At 35.0% G+C, this 20712-nt stretch overlaps 1 protein-coding gene across 6 annotated transcripts in view; it reads left to right on the top strand.

The window, feature by feature from the left end:
• The window catches only part of LPAR1 (lysophosphatidic acid receptor 1), a 140837-nt gene extending 122173 nt beyond the window's left edge, over positions 1 to 18664 (top strand). For all 6 annotated transcript variants that reach the window (XM_012736724.2, XM_012736721.3, XM_012736725.2 and 3 more), the window contains one exon: positions 16191 to 18664. In XM_012736724.2, coding sequence (XP_012592178.1) covers positions 16191 to 16492 — 302 coding nt within the window. In that variant the 3' untranslated portion in view covers positions 16493 to 18664. The remainder of the gene's footprint in view (positions 1 to 16190) is intronic.
• Positions 18665 to 20712: the final 2048 nt, after the last annotated feature.

Below are 20712 nucleotides of genomic sequence, written 5' to 3'. Positions count from 1 at the left end.
TCCTAGCCTAATGAAGCTTCTGTTCCCACTACTCCACTGAACTGTGATCAGTGACATCCTTGTCACTAAACTCACTTTTTCTGTTGCTTACACATATCCTTGACTCTTCTCCTTCTCCCCAGCATCCGATCTATTAGCCAATCATATCAGCTCTCCTGTCAAAATGCATCTGTGATCATCACCTTCCTGTATTCAAAGCCACCATTATCTCTTGTCTGGATTACTATATGACCCTCTCACTGGCTGTCCCATAGTCTCCTAATACTACAAACCCTCTACAAGGTATTTTACTTTATTTTATTAGTTATCTTTATTCTTTGTAGAACCTAAGCTCCATAAGGACAGAGAGTTTTTTTTTTTTGTTTGATTCACTGCTGTATCCCTAGTAGTACCCGGAATAGTTCCTGACATATATTCGACATTCATATATTGGGATGAATTTTTCATTTTTTAAAAAAGAAAGGTTAGTACAGTATAGCCCTTAAGTTCAATTATTCAACTCCTTACTTGTTACCAAGAATCAATTGGCTTTGCTCCTAAACCTGTTTGTGCCAGGCTATTATATAACTAGTTAAACATTACACTGTCTAATAAAAATGAGTATAAAAACAGCACATTGTTTTTGTGAAAATTAGGTGAATACTTTTAATATTAAATGAAGACATATTGCAAAAGGAATTGCTTTAAAATAGCTGGTGAAAACAACTGACAAAGTTTGGAGAAACCTTAAAAACTCTAAGGTTTTTGCACTCAAATTGCTTTCCAAAAATTTTAAGTCCTGACTCTATTCTGAGGCAACCAAATTGGAAGCAGTATGTGATGCTTAACTGATGTGGCTTTTGCTTGGAAGATGACACAGAACTTCAGTCAGTGGACCTGTATTCAAATAAAAAGCCTTGGCTTTATATAAAAGGATTGGTAAATGAATGCAAATACATATTTTTAAGTCAGATAACATGGTTACAGTACGGCTTTTATGATTTCTTATTCTAAAATTTTAAAATAAGTTGACTATTAGCTTCAATTGGCATTTATTACAGGGCATTTCGCTGTATGTATGTACTTTTTTTGTTGTTACTCTTAGCAAAGCATAACTAACGGGTAGCATAATTATGCATATTTTTCTACATCTTGTTCTTTTTACCTATTAATATCTTGGAGTTCATTTGGTGTCAGTAAAGACAGAATATTTTGATAACTGACTAGGATTCTACTTTATCGGTACAGCATAATTTATTGTTTTTCTCTGCTTATGGTTATCAAGTTATTTTCAATTTTTAAAATAAACCTGCAAAGAATTCCTTTTACATAGATAATTGTATTGTGCATGAATGTATCTATGGGATAAATTCCTTGAAGTGATATTGTTTGCAGTTTATGATGGCTTTAGAACTGATTGACTTTGCTTAGGATTTATGTGCTAGTCAAATTTTGTTTTGTGATATTTAGAGTTGGGTTTGTCAGCTTTGATCAATCAGTTTTTTATTCTATACTTGTAGTTAAAACAATTGAAATTCATGGAGACAAAGTATGTTTATGATTGTGATTCTGGAATTCTTTAGCCTAAACACCCACTTCCCAATTGAATAATTATTTTCATAACCTTTTAAAAAGTTTTTTAAAAACAACTTTTTTATAAAAAGTTTTTGATAATAGGAGATATCTTAGGCACACAGCTATCATATTATAGTGGAACAGACTGTACCTCTCCCTTCTGCTCTGCCAAGAATCTGTGCTTCATAAAGATCAATCCAGGACATTTGGCAACTCTAGAAGACATAACCAATCTCCAAAAGAATGACCACATTTATAATTTCTGTTCTTCTTTTCGTTTCTTTTGGCCACTAAAATTTATATTATATGTATAATAAACATTTTTACATCAGAAAAATATTTCACAAAATTTTCTGAATTGGGTTTTGGGTTAAGTCTTTAATTTTTTTTCTATTTTGATAGTAGGAAAATGAATTCTAAATGAAATTTCCATTACGTTTCTCTACCCTTGAAGTTTGTCTCCTGAGTACTACACGTCTTGTTTATCTATGCCTGTAGTTCATGAACTGCAAAGAAAATCCACAGGACTTTGTCATCAGCTATATTCTGTGAACATTTTTAGCCAGATTTCAGTACTTGTTTAGATTTATATCATTTTGGGAGAACCTTAATTTGGAGCTAAAAAATTAATTATGTTGCAAAACCAATTATAAACTTCCTGTTAATGTTGAACTTTTGGTAGGGAAGGATTCTGGGGGGAATTTCATTTATCCTTTTAAAGAGATAAATATTATTCAAATCACCTTGGTAACAGCTGGACCACAGTCATGCAATAACTTTAGTATTGCTTTCTAAGTTAGATGGTGTTGGTCTAGAGTTGACAACATTGATTTTCTGTGAGGTTTAAGATCTTTTATTTTTTAAATAAGGGGAAGTTTTGCTTTTTAAAAAATGCAATCTATCACTAGGTTTGGGAGGCAAAATATTTTAACCATTTTGAGAATTGTGAATTATTTTCTATGTGAAGAATACATGTGGCACTGTCTTTTTTGATTAGTATAGGTTACAGCATGTGAAAGAAAATAAATCTCATTGTCTTTTATAAGATACTAAAATGCAGGGACTATTCTGAGCTCACATATGTATGCATGTTATATCTACATTTATATATCTATGATATGTGTATATATATGTATATATACACATTCTATATTTTATATATGTATACATTTAGTAGTTTAAGATATAGCTATCATTTGAAAATAGTAAAGGCTTACAAGAAAATCCTTTGATAGGCTTTGGAGTGGCATTATTTCTTGGTTATTGGCTATTGGTGAGTAATAATGTTCTGGTGAGTCACTCTTAACCTCAATTACTTCACCCTAAGATGGAGCTGGGTAGAAATTAGAGGACAAGTTTAGGGAGGAAGGAGAGAAGAGGCAGTACCCATCTTAACATGGTTTAGACTGTATTCGTTTTATGTAATGTAAATGAAAGCATTTCCTGTTTTGTATGCTTATAGAGACCTCAGGTATCATATTTCATTCCTGAGAACATTAGCAACTGTTGAAAGTATGAGTGTGTGTGTTTGCATGAGCACATTTGAAAGGACATATAACTCATGGTATTCTGGAGCTAATTAGATGGTCATGCTTCTTCCATATTATTTGAGCATTGTGACTTTGTTTTCTCTATTCATAGATAAGAACTTTCTAAGGAACACACCTCTCCCCATGTGATTGTGTAATACAGCATTTTCCTACTCATTAGATGCATTGCTGGATGTTTTACATATAGGAAAAAGGTGGCTTTGGTGGCAATTCATTATGCTGTCTTCCAAAATTAAGGGAGTTCCTTATTCAGGAAAGTTTCCTGCATAATGGGCAGACATTCCGTGAAACATGGCGACCCTCCAGTGCATTTGAATATAGAGCAACATCTTACATGGAAACAGTGATAGTATAGAAAACACAAAATAGTGTCAAATAAATTCTAATTAATAGCATCACAGATTTAAGAAGATATTGTATTGACTAAATTAGGCCACATTACTGTATGAAAACATCATTTAGAGAACAAGAAAGTGCTCCTGAAAATAGAAAAAAAAACAAACTGATTGCCCTCTTTTACCCATTACTAATAAAGAGACAAAAAAAGTCTGTACCAAGTAGCAAAATGGACATGACTAAAAACCAAATATTTGACCTGGAAGATAAGTTTAGTATATCACTCAGGATACAAAATAAAAAGCAAGGAGTTGGAAATACAAAAGAAAAATTAAGAGACTTCAAGGATAAATCAGATTTTAAATGTACATTCCAAAATATCCAATACTCATTGTAAAAGAAGTCTCAAAAGAAATGAACAGAAAGAATGGAGAGAAAAGGACTCAAAGAAATAGGATATTTGATATTTCCTTAATCTAAAGAAGAATGTGATACTGCAGATAAAATTGCCCAACAAGGGCCAAGCAAGAATTATGCGCAATGATAATATATCAAAATAGATATATTCTGATATTTGTGATCTCCCAAAGTTAATGAAAAAATGTGACAGTCTCAGGAGTGGGTGAGAAAAAAGTTTGATCAATGATCTAGGTAGTTAGCTAGCCAGATCTTTGTTCTTTCTACTTTTTTTTCTTCATTCAACAAATATTTATAGAGCACACACTATATGCTAAATATTTTGTTAGGCAGTGTAGACATAGTGGTAAGCAAAACTAGAATGATGAGGAAGAAAAATAGTAATTAACAATTACATGATAAATAAAAATAAATTACAACTGTGATAACTTCTATGGAGGATTATATAGTGCTGAGAGCATATAACAAATGAATTTTTACTTAATTGGGGAAGGCATCCCAAAAGTAGCAACAGGTGAAGAGTAAGTAGGAATTAGAGTAGGGGGAGAGGCGATAACATCCCAGGAATAGGGAAAAACACATACAAAGACCCGTAGTTAGAGGAATGGTGATAGATTGGAAGAAACTGAAAAGATAGTATGTCCAGAAAGGCAGTGCAAGATGAAGCTTGGGGAATTAGGACCATACCATGCAGGTGTTTTACACGACAGGAATAGGAATCATATGACATCAGACTTCTCATCTATAATACTAAATGCTAGAAGACAACATTCTGAGAGAAAATGATTTTGAGCTTATGCAGACTTTCTAGAAAAAATACCCATTCGATATACTCCAGAAAATGGTGGTGGATGGTGAAAGCTGATCTTACTAATAGCCTACAGAAAAAAATAAAATATCAAACAGAAAGTAAGAGAAATAAACTCACAATACATAATTGCCCCTTTGAAGAGAAATCTCACAGTACGACTGCCTTTTGTTTTGGTTAATTAAAATACCTATGGCCTAACTCATTCTCTCTAAGAATTTTTTCACAGTCTTGAAGAGCCCTAAGTGGACAGTACAGGTACAAGCTCTCAGCCTCAGTTTCTCCCAGGACAGATTCTACGGACTCAGATAAGCTGGTCTCACAGAGAAAAATAATACCTGCAACAGCTTTGCCACTGCTTCTGTTATCAATATACTAAAACAGGAAAAAAAAAAAAAAAAGCAATTTTCACCCTTTAAAGCTCCAAGCAACTTTCCCTCAGCTGTCTGACATTTCTACTCCCTCATTGGTGTGCTGTGGCCACTTACCCCCTCCCCCCTTCTCTCTCTCTCTCTCTCTCTCTCTCTCTCTCTCTCTCTCTCTTCTTTCTTTCTTTTCTTTTCTTTCTTGGGAAAATAAACAAACTTTGTACTTCTTTCTATCCTAATCACTGTGTAAGAAGTCTTTCTCCCCCTGTGTACAAATTCCATACCCTAACAGAGGGGGAGGAAAAATGTTCCCTAAAAGAGGAAGGCATAGATTACAAAAAGCAATGTACCACCTAGATCTGTAAAAAGAAGCAATCCCTGGTTGAAGCTGACCAACAAGCTTAGGAATTAATTGATTCAGTAAGGATTGTAAATCAAAACGGCTTCATGATTGGGAGAAATTGTATAACTAAAAACTTGGAGATACATCTATGGCATGCTTATGCTGAAATAAACCATTTTAATCTGATCTACAACAAAAAGAATGAAAAGAAAAAAGCAATTAGAAGTTCAAGGGAAAATAAGCTATTCAAAAGTCATGTTGTTTAACTCTGAGAATCTTTGTTTTTAATAAGAGAATTAAGGGTGTCACGTTATGATGTCTGGTGACATGTTTGGGCTTATTCTTGACATCTGGCTTGCTTTTGTTTGTATCTTTTCCTTTCTTGCATTTTGATAAGTTGAGTTTTCTTTTCCTGTTCATCCTTCTTCCTTCTTTCTTTTTTCTTTCTTTCTTTAGTGTTTTGAGTTGTACATCCAATATTGTTTTAATATTGGCTAACCTTAAACTTTTAAAAACTCCAAGATGTAATTGGTATCCACAATAGCCTCCAAACAAGACAAAACTTTTACCATCCTTTCTCCTCTTATACCTGCTCTCATCTTTAATTTAAAAAAAAGAAAAAATATGACTTCTATTATAGTTTCATGTTGTTAAATTTTCTAAATTTATAAACATCTGAATATGAAATATTCAAACATTGAATTACCTAACACTAAAATTAAACAGATGCTAACATTTTGCTTTATTTGCTTCAGGTCTCTGAAAAGAATTATGGATATGAACAAAGCCCAACCCTCATCCCTTCCTCTTACCTCTTAAAAGTTGTGCTGAAATTGCTGTTTATCACTCCCATGTATGTGTTTGCACTTTATCATATGTCTAGGCACCCATAGAAAGTCTTCACCCTTGAAAATAATTTGGCCAGGTATTATAGGTTAAAATTACAGGCTAAAAATTCCTGTCAAAATTTTGTAGAAATTGTTCCACTGTTCTAGAATTTAGTATCAGAGATGAGAAGTTTGACGCCATTATGATTCTTATTCCTATGAAGGTAATTTGTAATTTGCCCTATCCCTAATCCCCAAAGCCTGTAGGATTTTCTCTTTGTACTTAAACTTCAGATATTTCAGTAAGATATGTGAGTATATATGTTTATTTTCTCTCCTCACCTAGTGAGCTTCTTGAATCTGAAGGGAAAGGCTAAGTGTTTAGCTCAAGAAATGTCTTTTTATTTCTCAGATTATATCCTTCCTTCAATCTTTCTGTTCTCTCCTTGTGGACCTCTTATGTGAAGATGGTAATGCCTACCATTCAAGACTATTGATAAAGTGCACAGCATTGTGGTCAGGATGTGGGCATGTGTCTAAAATATGTGTATAGATGTGTATATTGCACATATACATATAAATGTGAAATAGTTGACAAATAGTGTTGGAAAAATGGACTATTAAAAATATTAGCTTGATTTAGCCATTCTACAATATATGTGCATATCAAAACATTATGTTGCACACCATAAATATATATAATTTTTATTTGCCAATTAAAAAAAATTAAAATATTCACCAAAATAAATTCCAAAGATTCAGAGTGAAAAGTAAAATGAGAAATTGCTAACATCTATTAATAGAAGCAAATATGGGTAAATATGTTTATATTTGTGAGTATAAACATAAAAAAGCTAAAATAATATAATGACCAATTTTAATTCACCAAAAAAACAAAATGTTTGTAAAGAAACATGAGAAAATATACACAATTAACATGATCTGAAGGTTATCATAAACATAGAAGAAGAGTTAGTAGCACATCAGTAATAAAAGTACTAACACCCAATTAGAAAGATGAGCAAAGGACCTGAATAGTTCACACAATAACAAAGTCAGATGACCAGTAAACATAGGAAAAAATACTTGCTTTTATTAATATTCAACAATGTAGACTTTTTTGTAAATAATATCCATATTGTTAGATATTTTTTGGTCTATCAAATTGGCAAAGATTTTTAAAAATTGTATTGTTCAACATTCTCTAAGGTTGCCTTAACATTTGAAATATACTATTTACAGGTGCCTAAATCTACGTGACCCTGCTGAAGGGCAATTTAGTCATTTGTAACAATAGCCAAAAATGTTTATACTATTTTACCTCATAAAAACTGTTCTGTGCTAAAAAACTGTGCTAAAAACTGTGCTAAAAAATGAAAAGATATGGTCAAATATTTCATATACAAAAATATTCACTAAAACTTTATTTGAAATAGAGGAAATTAGAAATATTCTTAATTTCTATACTAAAATTTAACTTATTATTATCTTATATGCAGCCAGGAAAATTCATGTTTGCAAATACCATCCAATGATACAGAAAATGATACAATATAATATTTGTAGTAAAATCATTATATAAAACCATATATATACTATGATTACAATGTATACATAGAAAAAAATATTTTAAATGTATATGAAATACATAATAATATTAATAGTTACAGTTGTAGTGAAATAGAGTATTAATTTTAACTTTTTTCTGAGCAGCTACTATGTGCCATAACTTTTAATTTTTCTATATTTCATATGCAGACAGAAAAAAGATATAATTTTAGAATTAAAAGAAGCAAAATTTAAAAAGTGTAAAATCATACACTAAAGTATCTCTAGATTGTAGGATTATAAGTTACTTTAAATTTCTTATTTTTGCATTTTCTAAACTTTCAATAGGAAAAAAATAGACATCATAACTCAAAGAACTTAGTAGCTTCATATCATGATTTAGACATCAGTCACTGAAGGTAAAGGAGCTGATAGCCGATGCTGGAACGAAAAATTAGATTAGTGAGGATTATCCTTATCATGCTCCCATAAATTATAAGTGTTCCCTTGAGTCAATCAAGCTGTATTACAAATTATCAGGACATGAATATATGAAAACAACTCACCAATTTAAATGCCTACAAAAATTGCAAATATGATACTTGAAAAAAAAACCTGTAAGTATACAAATTTAGTATTACAAATGGACACTGATTATGATAAATAATTAGAGCTGTATTTTATGCTTTTTTTTAAATGGTAAGACATATCTGCCCTCCCATGTTTATTGCAGCACTATTCACAATAGCCAAGATTTGGAATCCACCTAAGTATCCATCAATGGATGAATAGATAAAGAAATTGTAGTACATAGACACAATGGAATATTATATAGCCACAAAAATGAATGAAATTTTGCCATTTGCAACAACATGGATGGAACCAAAAAACGTTATGTTAAGTGAAATAAGCCAAGCACAGAAAGACAAATTTCACATGTTTTCACTCATATGTGGTAGCTAAATATTAAAAGCAACTGATCTCATGGAGACAGTAGAATGGATACCAGAGTCTGGGAGGAGGTGCAAGGGAGGGGAAGTAGGGGAGTGGTAGTGGGGATGGTTAATGGGTGCAAAAATATAGTTAGATAATTAGATAGAATGAACAATATTTGATAGCACAACAAAGTGACTATAGTCAACAGTAAGTCAGGGTATACCTTAAAAATAACTAAAAGAGCAGAATTGGAATGTTTCTAACATAAAGAAATGATAAATGCCTGAGGTGATGGATACCCCAATTACCCTGATTTGATTAATTCACATTATATGCCTATATGAAACAGTCACATATACCCTGTAAAGGTACTTATGAGTAGTTATTTATTCATATTATGTACTCATAACTTTAAAAAATAAAAATATAAATTAAAAAAGTGGTAAGACATTGTATACCAGGGGAAGGTGGTAGGATATATTTCCTTTCCCCACCCCCTGATAGCTAGAGCATGATGTGAGACTTAAGCATGGCTGATACAATACCCCGGCATGGAACTTTGAATCTTGAGGGATTATCACAAAGGTGTGCTGGATGAATTAGTGATTTTTCAGAATGTAGGGCCTGATGGTGCAGCAGAGAATACCTAGCAGAGTCCAGCCCTTAGTTGTGTTTCTTGGGGCAGCATCATCCTATTGAACCATTCCTGTTGCAGAAATGTGGCTATTCTGTGTCTCCCTTGGTTCCTGACCCATCCTGGGTCTCCAGTAGTCAATGGGTTTCATAGATAATCTGACATCCATCAGTATTAATAGCAATAGGTTAATTTAGGTTGTGGTGACAAATGCATATGTAAGATATTTGCATATAGGGTCCACCTCGAATGCCCTGTAGCATCCATTCAAAAACCTTGCACACTGTAGATATTAATGTTTATTTTCAAAGCATAATTTAACGACATTTCTACAATTAATTTTTCTTGTTTTGAATATATGTATTAGGCAGTTAGCTGTGACTTGCTAATCCATTCAGCAGAAGATATATTGAGTGTCCAATCTCTACCAGGCACTGTTCCAGATGCCAGAGATACAGACAGGAATGAGATAATAGTCCTTCCTTCATGAAGCTTGAGAAATCAACAATACACATATAAACTAATGAATAAGATAATTTGGGGTACAGTTAAGGGATACAAAGATGACAAAATGAAATAATGCAGTGTTGGAGCCGGTGGGCTGCTGCTTTAGCTAAGATAACCAGGGATACCCTTTCCGAGGAGGTGATATTTAATGGTAAGCAGATATGAAGAGCTGCAAAAGGAGTATTTCCACTAGAAGAAACTGTAAATGCAAAGGTTCTAAGACAGAAATTAGCTTGGTATGTGTGGCTGGAACCTAGTAAATGAGGGGTGAATGGAAAGAGATGAGATCTAGGTGACCGGCAGGGGCCAGTCATGTGTAGGGCATTATGGACCACAATATAGAAGTAGAAAGCCTTTGGTGGATTTTATGCAGGAAGTCGACACTTTATTGAAAAATCATCCTGGCTGTTGTGTACAAGCTGGACTTCAGGGAAGAAGCGTGGCGGAAGAGGAATTGGTTAGGAGCCTATTGCAAAAGGCGAATAAAAGGTAATGTTCACTTGGCTATGAGAAGTGGTTTCTACTGGTTGTTCAGCACAGAAGAGTCTTCTGTAAGAGATGGCACTAGCGTACAAGTCACTTCAACGTGTACTTTCCAATATACAGTTATAGGATACAGGGCACGCGTGTGTGTGATACTCACTGCTTAATGTTAGGGTGAGTTTAAAAGCAGAGGGAAGGCAGCTTTGGCATTGCCTTGTGTGTAGGAAAGGCAGCATTGTGTTGAATCAGGACAGAATTATGGAGCTGAAACTCTTAACCAGCAATGTTAAAAAGAGAACGTAATGAGTATTCTACTTTGCTTTAGAGTTCTGTGGGGTATTAATACACTTCTCTAACAGATAAATGTTACTCCCAGGAGTGAGTAATGGAAACACTAGAGCAGCACAGAGCACATCACACGATAAATGAAATCATGGAACTTTAAATGTATGCAATACTCACTGTGACCAGGAAGAAGTAGAAGTGTTGGGTATTAAACTAGATGGAATAAAATTCGTATCAAGATATAAATATTATTGAATAATATTGTGGCGATATCTCAGATTAAATTAATTCTGTCTTTTCAATGGTCAGGAAAAATGGATTTATAATTAATTTCGGTTGCTATTTTAAAAAAGACTTTAATTTGAAAAACCATCTACATACATCCCCATTATAATGAGCCCTTAGCTGCTAGACTGAGGAATATACTTTGTGTCTATTGTCTATTATCTAACATAGCCTCTTACAGGATGTGTAATAAAGAAGGATTTCCTAGCTAGTCATGTCTTTAACCTGTACCTTAATAGCAGAAATCACAATATCACTACAGGGATGAACTAAAATGTGATTGGATTCTGGGATAGCAAGATGCCTGACCTGAGGGAACACACAATTTAGTGCAACAGAAAAAGTGGTTTATGTACTCCAGCACTTGTTTTCTCACTTGATCCACACCACAAGCCTCTGAGATAGGGAGGACTGTTTCTGAGATCCTCATTTGAGAGACAAGAAGTGTGAGGCCAACTTGGGCACAGTACTGGTGTAGAATTGATTTACCTTGACTTCTCTCAGATCTGTGGGATGTCTGATTCTTTTGTAAAAACACAGTTTTGCCAGCCAGACTGGAAACTCTGTTTCTTTCATCAAAAATCTTGGGCTCCCTCCCTAGAGATCTTCTCTGGCAAGGACTTTTTTCCTCTTTAACTTTAGTTCTTGCATTCCATATGTAAGTAAAGTTCAACCAGTTAGGAAAAAGTCACTCCAGAAGAAAGGCTCTAATTGTGAGACCAGATGGTAAGCATTATTCAGCTGATGGGGTTGTGTAGATTTGAAAGAAGGTGTGGTAATATGATCTCCGTCTGCAGCTGTGACCTGTTGTTCCAATACAGCCCCATTCCTCCGCACCTTTTACATCTGCATTCCAGCACCTCTCCCTCCATTTTTGTGGCCATTATAGCCCTCATAGATTGCTTTGACAGTTGCAGAAGGGAGAAATGAAGCTTGTTCAAGGAAGAGCAACCCATGGATACGTTTTGAATATCCTCCTCCCCATGTTACTTGTAATATTGGCAAATCAGGCAGAATGTAACCACTTTTGTTGAACACACTGAGAGATAATTTCCCTGGATTTAAATTGCCATGAGCCTATCATGATTACCTTTAGGGCATCCATCTCTGTCTGATGTCTTGTAGGTAGCTCAAACTAAACACATACAGAACTGAGATCATCCACTCTCTTCTCTTTTCCATAACAAAAATATCAGTCAATGCTTTCTTCTGTTTCCTCCCTCAGCAAAAGATACCACCGTCCTTCCTTCAACCAGATTGAAAATCTAAGGAGTCACTAGACTCGTTAGTCTTTCTTATGCATCTCACAGAGTCTGTCTCCTAAATATTTTCCAATCCTTCTGCATCTTTCCTCAGTGCTGCTGGCCCTGATTCTGGCTTTCATCGTTTCTCTTCTAGAATTTGGAAATATATGATATTTTGCCTTTACCTTGATTATTTTCTTCTTCAAATCTGTCACCAGTGTTGTGTCTTAAATGAAAATCTTACCAGTGAGGCCATTGAAATTAATATTTCATAGCGGGAGAGGTAGGTGAAGATCATTATTTCTTTTTTTGTTCTTTGCATTTTTTTTTTTAGAAGACTGAAACTGGCTGAAAGATCATTATTTCTATTTCTATTTTTTTTTTTATTTTAGTGTATTATGAGGGTACAAGTGTTAAGGTTATGTATATTGCCCATGCCCCCTCTCCCCCCTTGAGTCAGAGCCTCAAGCATGAAAGATCATTAGTTCTTATAAGCTTTGCAAGCAATTGTAATGTGTAGCTAGGGTTGAGAACTAATACTAGACTGGACAAATTTCAAATGTCTTAGCCAGGTAGGTATACAAAACTTTTGTGACCTTGGGCATATTATCTTCTGCCATTTCTGTTTCTGGGTTTATAATCAATAACTCTAAACAACTTGTACTTCCTCTTACTTTCACACGGTTGTCTACTATTCCTTGGTGGTCTTGGTCATTGGGGATTCCTCCATCAGAAATGTGCTAGAAATATACAAACTACCTAAAGCACTGTCCCTGCTGAGTGTCATGTTATATTCCCCATCTCATTAGGTGTTGAGTTGACTCATGAGAACCTCCAAAATGATTTGGGGCTTCTGTGCTTCCCTGTGTTCCCTCTCCCTTGTCCTCCTTGTTATCTTATCCTCCTCATACCCAACTGCAAGTCCTAGGCATTGCTTATAATCAGGATGGTTTCATGTCAGAGCTTTTTGAAATTCCAGGTCTTCACCATCCAAAACATGCTTTCACGTTCTGTCCTGGAAGAACCTGTCCTAGAGCTATACCAGCCTTCATGTGTCTGTGGTAGTCAGGTAGACATGCAGTTTATAGAGGGCTTTTATAAGTTGTATCTTAATTTGATCCCCATTGTGCCCTGTGGAGTAGGCAGGGAACCTTTCTCCATTTCATAGATGCCGAGATGGAAGGTTTTCTTTTTCTTTTAACTCTTATCAACCTGTTGTATGGTGTACACTCAACTCTCTACAGATTACATGTTGATAAAATCCACAATACACATCTCAAGTCTTATTACTTAATTGAATTATAGTTATGATTGAATTGTACTTTAAAAGGCTTTGGTGTGGTTCATCTTTGTCTTTAGAAGCGCAGGAGGAAATCATTAAGATGAGCAAACTTGATTTCAGAATATTCATTCACTATGGGTTCGGAGGCTAATAACCTTGGGATTTTCCAGGAGTCATTCTCCTGTCTCTGTGGTCCATCCTCATCTTATGGCCAGTTTGATCCTTGACACCTCTGTGAAAGAGAAGGAGAAGAAGAAGAGGGGAAAATTTCATGTGATTTGGTTTTAGATGTTGATTTCTGAGGCCTGTACTATGAGTCACTGAAATCACTGGATTGAGTCTTGAAGATCCAACCACAGAGTGTTGGGTCTGTGTGGTTGGGTCTAACCATAGTACAAAAAACAGCCCCTTTCACTGAAGAAGAAGGGAGAGGACTCTGGGTTCCTCAATGAAGTGTCCACATATATAGCTGCTGTGGCATTTGCCATTTCCTGTCTCCAACCTAGCAGGACTCCTTGCATATTTTGGTCAAAAGTAAGGTTCATGGACTCTTTTTAAATTCTAACATTGGAAGAAATTATGAACAACAAATAACTGTATTTGAATTCTCTCACTTTTGAACTAAGTCAAGCAGCTTGAGCAAGTATGAATATGTGAGAATAAAGATATTTCCTTTTGCTGCCTGGAAGGAGAAAAAGATCATTTAAAATCTATCTATTGAGATGCATGTTGCTGGTATCTAATCAAGCTCTGAATTTGAGCTCAATTAGAGCTTTGATAAAAGAAAGGGGGAAGGAAACTTGAAAGAATGCTCTCCCATTCATGAAGGGTCTGTGTGTTTTTAGTTTCCATAAAATAGAATAATGGGACCATGCATTTTCCATCCAAGCATTTTCCATCCTGAGAATAATTCCCTTCCTGGCTTCTCAATGAATAATACATTATTTCTGAAACTCAAGAGGCATTCCTTTGATTTTCCTTTATGTTTAGCTTTCTGAGCGATTTTCAAGCAAGGAAATTCAAGGACTTGGAATGAATACTTTATTAACATTTTTATTGAAGTTCAAATAGCTCTTTGGCTATTATCTCCTGATATTTGAAATATTTTTTTTCTCTCTCTAAAGAAAATCTAAGGTATTGTATTTATTAGAAAATGAAGTACCTTGGACGGTCTTCAAAGAGAACAGCAGTTTAAAACCAATACACATTTGAGTTGTAGAACAAAGAGCTTTATGGGGGTACTTTTCTCCTTTATTTTCATTTCCCTGCTGAAAAGTTTCAAAAAAGAAAGCTCACATCCAAAAGTGGGCTGTTTGGAGACTAAATCTCATTTGTTTACATTTTGTGACTCTCATTCATTGAAGCTGGTCCAAACCCATGACCCTAGTCATGGGTTTGCCTGCATCCACCAAGGCCAGTGCCATTTACACCTAAAGATTCAAAGGTATTTCTGGGGTCACTTCTCTGTTCCTGCTCTGCTTGTTACATAGCTTCGTTATATGTATAGGGCCTGTTAGTTGTGACACAAGGGGGCATGACGGTGCCCACGACTCCTGTTGGTGCCTGTTCTTTCAGTAGGAGGTCCCCAGCAGATCCTGGGGTAGCTTTTGATGCCATTTCATAACCTCCTTTTTTCCTGGCATCTAAATGAGAGATTTCAGGAACTAAATAAAATGGAATTGATAATCTATATTTCTATTCCTCTTACAGTTACATATAAAATGCTAACGATTCTGAATAGTTGAGAGAAGAAAGAGAACAAAGCCGATCTAAACTAGTAATACATCTGAAGCATAAAGTTTGATTTAAAATATTTAGTAGTTTCAGAAAGCGGAGGTGTAATGTAATATTAATATTTGCTAGAGCCTGGACTCTGGAGCCAGCCTCTGAGAACAAACACTCTGGGATTTGTCTCCTACCTGCCACTTTTCAGTACCATGGTCTTGAGCAAGTTATTTAAACCTTTTGGGTCTCAGTTTCTTCATCTATGCAATGGGGATATTAGTTTCTATGCCATATGGCTATTAGGAAGGATAAATGAGTTATTATTGGTAAAGCATATAGAAAAGCACTGTATAGGTGATTATTTAATAAAAATAAAACATACATCCTATCATTGGAAATTGCTATTTCCAAACAGGCCCTACTATTGAGCAGGAGAATAACTACTATTATTATTGTTAATACATACTGCATGATTATTTTCTTAGCACTCATTTAATCCTTACAACAAATTCCATGAGGTAAATAATATAATCTCATTTTTCAGATGAGAAAACTGAATCTGAGTAATTTGCCTAAGTTCACCCATTTTATTAAATGACAAAACAAGGATTTGAGCCCAGGCAACCTGAATCCAGAAACTGTGCCTTAACTAAGCATTAAAAGACATTTATCATTAGTGCTTATCTTTTGCCTAAAAACAACTCTTTGTTATTAAAACCCATGTCTTTATAAGAAGTGACGTGTATACCTTGAATCAGTTTTTCATGTCCCAATTGCTTATCACATCCTTTGTGTTTTGTTCAAAATAATCGTCAATGCCTCATAAATACTCAATTTTAGTAGGACCTGAAATAATGACATTTCACTGTGTTGATTATTGTCACACTTTTTCCCTGATTGTTTTAGAAAACGAACATTTTACTTGCAATGATGGGTGGCTTCCAATCTCAGTGTTTTTATATTGAACTGAAATCCTTTCACTTCTGGCTGCATGTTTCATAATGATATTTTTTCATTCTCTTTTTTTTAAAAATCCTCCCTTATCCCTGCCCTTGCAGGTGCCTTTATCATCTGCTGGACTCCTGGATTGGTTTTGTTACTGCTAGACGTGTGCTGCCCACAGTGTGATGTTCTGGCCTATGAGAAATTTTTCCTACTCCTTGCGGAATTCAACTCTGCCATGAACCCCATCATCTACTCCTACCGTGACAAAGAGATGAGCGCCACCTTCAGACAGATCCTGTGCTGCCAGCGCAGCGAGAACCCCAGCGGCCCCACGGAAGGCTCAGACCGCTCAGCTTCCTCCCTCAACCACACCATCTTGGCTGGAGTTCACAGCAATGACCACTCTGTGGTTTAGAAAGGAAACGAAGACGAGGAGCCCGCCATCCTCCGTGGAAGGATGAACCAGCCTCCCCCTACCCAATTGCCAGGGCAAGGTGGGGCGTGCGAGGAGAAAAATAAACTCATGTACTTAAACACTAACTAACCGATGACAGTATTTGTTCCTAGACCCCATGAGACTTGATATGTATTGAAAATTACCTTATGTGACAACCCTCATCTTGATCCCCACTCCTTCTGAAAGTAGAAAGTGGAGTTCTTGCAATGGATTTCAAGAATAGACTCCGGAGTGTCCATTTAGATTACACTAACTAAAAAAGATTTTGTGTGGTTTGGTGCAAGTCAGAATAAAATCTGACTAGTTGAATCCACAACTTCATTTACATACAGGCTTCCCCCCCCCTTTTTTTTTTTACCTTTAAAGGATACATTTCACTTAATAAACATGTTTATGCCTATCAGCATGTTTGTGATGGATAAAGACTATAGACTGTTTATAAACTACCATAATTCCATATTTTTCCTTATGTAGGAAAACTGTAAATTAGAATTATTTTGTTTAGAAAGCATGCATGTAATGTATGTATGCAGTATGCCTTACTTAAAAAGATAAAAAGGATACTAATTTTAAATCTTCTAGGAAATAGAAGAACCTAGATTTCAAAGCCAGTATTCATTTAGGTTATGAAGCAAACAATTGTTCTAATCACAATATTAACTTTTTAGTAAAGTGTTCTAACAGGTGTAAGACAGGGAATGTAAGTTTATTACCAAAAGAATATGTATTCCAAAAAAGTCATAGAAGATGAAGTGTTGTAATATTGTTCCCCCGGTATTTAAAATACCCAGGTACATTCTAATCACCAGTACATCAGAGGAAATTTTTTTGTAGCCTGTTTTTCTGAATTATGAAATAATATACACTCATTATAGAAAACTTGAAAAATGCAGAAATGTATAAAAAAGCAAAAAAGATTACTGGTAATCATAACTCAGAAGTAACCACCTTTTAACATCTCCCCCATATATGTCTATATGTATATTATATACTTTTTAACATAATTGGGATTATACTGTAAACGGTTTTATAACTAGATTTTTTTCATTGCCAAATTGCCACATTTTCCTATGGCATTAAAAATTTTACAAAAACATAATTTTAATGGCTATATTATATTCCATTTAATGGATGCAACTCAGTTTATTTAACCATTCCCATATTGTTGACTATTTTAGGTTATTTTAAATTTTTACTATTATAAAGTTGCAAAAATTTTGTGTACATACAACATTGTATAATTGATTATTTACCTAGGATGTATTCCCATGAAGGATTTTTTTTTTTAAATGTGAAATGTCTGATTACACTTTTACCTTCATAAAAAGGGATTTCCTGCTTTTGCACTGCATGGGTGGCAGTTGTGAGGAAAACCAGTTAAATTGCCTTTTATAAAAGAAATGCAGTGGTTACTTCAGTCAGGAGTGCCTTTTTAATGTAACAAGATGGTCTAGAAACAGTCAACTGTCAAAATAACCAAGGCACCCTAATATATCTAGCAATTCCAAATTTTGTTAGAGGGCCCAGTTATCCAGCTATTGGTAGCCACACCTGTAATGCAGAATTGAAGAAAATGCAAAGAAATCAAACATGCCGAGTGAATAAATGATTGTCATTTTAAATAGCTCTTGTATAGCAAATGGGTTGAGTGTGTCAGTACGTGCCTGGCTACTGTGTATTGTCCAGGAATCACCCTGATAGACTGCCTCCAGGTTAGGTGATACCTGTTTAGTACATTGCCCAGGTAAAGTAGTAATTGCATCCGTTTGTTGTAAGAAGTAACGAGTGAAGTGACGCGGTCATGAAGCAGGTTGGGGGAGGTCAGGAGAACGTCTAAGAGAAGGAAGTCCAGAAGATGAATGGCTGTCCAGGAAGGAGGAAGTCAGTGCAGGCTCAGTGTTTGAGCGGAAGGCAGACTTACAAAGTCCCCACAGTGAAAGGAATGTGGGGGACCAGGTAGCAGCAATGTGTTTGCACATACTTTATACAAAATACAGAACGTTTTATATTGGAAGTCAAAGAAATGAACTTGGACTTTTGCTCATGTGCATATTTTTTTTGGAGGAGATATGGATTATTTGAAATTAAAAGCATACTAATTGGACCTTAATAAATCCTTTGCAATCAGTGTTTGGCAATGTGTGGTTCTGGTCAGTACTGTTTCTCTTGTTCCAGAGTCTCCTAGCTTGTGTTGCATGGTGCTTTCCCCTGTGACCTTCTTTATTTCCATGCTTATTTGACTTATTTATTTTACTGCTGAGCTCTGAGGTGGAGAAACCATACAGATGTCCTCCAGCCCAAAATTGCCCTTTTTTTTCAATCTGAGTAATAGGTTTTTCCAGTGTCCAAAAGATGATGGTTTATGTCCCATGAGAGGGTGACAATGTGTTAGGACAGTGCTTTTCCTCAGCAGCATAACTGTTAGAGTGAGTTTATTTTTGAAAAATTGCGATCTTATAAAACCTTCAACAACTTTATGAAAAACTCTCATTAGGTGTTCATAAAATCACAGTGGTCTTTCTGCTTATAGATTTAATAACTAATATGTGTCTTCTAATTATGTGTTAATTGTCTTTCCAGTGTATCACTGAAGTATTGGAAAAGGTAAAATATTTATTCAAGTAAATGTTCTAATGAGTATTTGGAAGATAATTCTGAACCTTTAAATTTAGGTGGATATACGATTGTTAGAAATCAAATGTCTTTGAACTTTTCTTTACAAATTAGCCACCCCTAACATATTCCCTTTTTTTTTTTATTAGCAAAACCACAATTTCTTCGACTCCAAACCTTAGCTAATGTTATAAAATTAATGAACTTTTTTGGTCTTTTCTTTCTCCTTTGCAGTTAACTATTGCTTTAAATCCCACTGTTCATCTCCCTTCTAATTTATTCTAGTAGTCTCTCTACTTCTGAAATATTATAATTTTGTAATATTTCTAGCTCCTCCCATTAAAACCTGGACTGTGCACTCATGCTAGATAAAAACTGTAGAAACACTTCATTAATCAGGTCCCTTTACTATACCAAAATAAGAAGAACATCTTTATGAAAAGACCTTTCGAAATAAATGACTTATTTTTTAATACCAAGTGAGCTTCACCTGATCCCAAACCCTCCTAAGCATTAGGGTTTATTTGTGGGTTAAGATGGGGTGGCTCATGAATGGATTGGGTTTAGGCACCATCTGACAGAAGAAATGTGTTTGGGAGATGATGTGTTGTGAATCTCCTTAGGCTGGGTCTGTTCACACTCTAACATTCGTTCACCTGTGTCTTGGATAGCCATAGAAAAGTCTTTATTTCTTAAAGTTATAAAGCTCATGGTCACAGATTATTTGCTAATCATCTGTTAAACGATGTGGCATGTAATGACCATTTGAAAATATAAAGCAGGAATTGTCAAACTAAGTCCCATAGGCCAACTCCACCTAATTTTGTATGACCTACAAACTACAGGTTTGATATTTTTAAATGGTTGAGAAAAGAATATTTCATGATGCATGAAAATCATATGAAATTTAAATTTCAGTGTCCATAGTTTTATTGGAATATAGTTCCAATAAACTCATTAGTTTATGTGTTGTCTGGCTGATTTTGTACTATGGCAGGATGGAGTAATTGCAATAGAGACTGTATGGCTCTCAAAGTCTAAAATATTTACTGTCTTGCCCTTTACAGAAAAAGTTTGCCAACCCTTGATTTAGAGGACTCCATTTTCAACCATGTTATCCTCATTTGACCACAGGTGTTTTTTAGAAGAAGGAAGAGGAAGGAATTGGGCAAAAGATCACTTCATCCAGCTCTAGCTGGCAGAGAAAATTCTCAGTCATATTTTTTGCACTAAAGGTAATTTTTATTTTGAAACAATCTCAAACTTAAGGAAAAGTTTACCAAATTTACAGAAGATTTTTCCTGAACCATTTGCCAACATTATGCCCCATCATCCCTGAATACTTTTAAGTATGTAATGCCTGCAGAGTAGGACGTTCTCTTTCATGGCCTCATTATAACCATTAAGATCAGGAAATCAGCATTGACACAGATGCTACCACTTCATTCACAGACCCCCATTTAAGCTCTATTAATTTGTCCAATGATGTTGATTACAGCAAAATAATCCAGTCCAGAATGACTGCCTGCGTTTAGTTGTCATATCTCTTTAGTCTTCAATCTTGA

Source organism: Microcebus murinus, chromosome 12 (genome assembly GCF_040939455.1).
Source record: "Microcebus murinus isolate Inina chromosome 12, M.murinus_Inina_mat1.0, whole genome shotgun sequence".
Classification (NCBI taxonomy): Eukaryota; Metazoa; Chordata; class Mammalia; order Primates; family Cheirogaleidae; genus Microcebus; species Microcebus murinus.
Note: the sequence above shows the minus strand (reverse complement) of the source record. Positions and strands in the feature narration are given on the sequence as shown.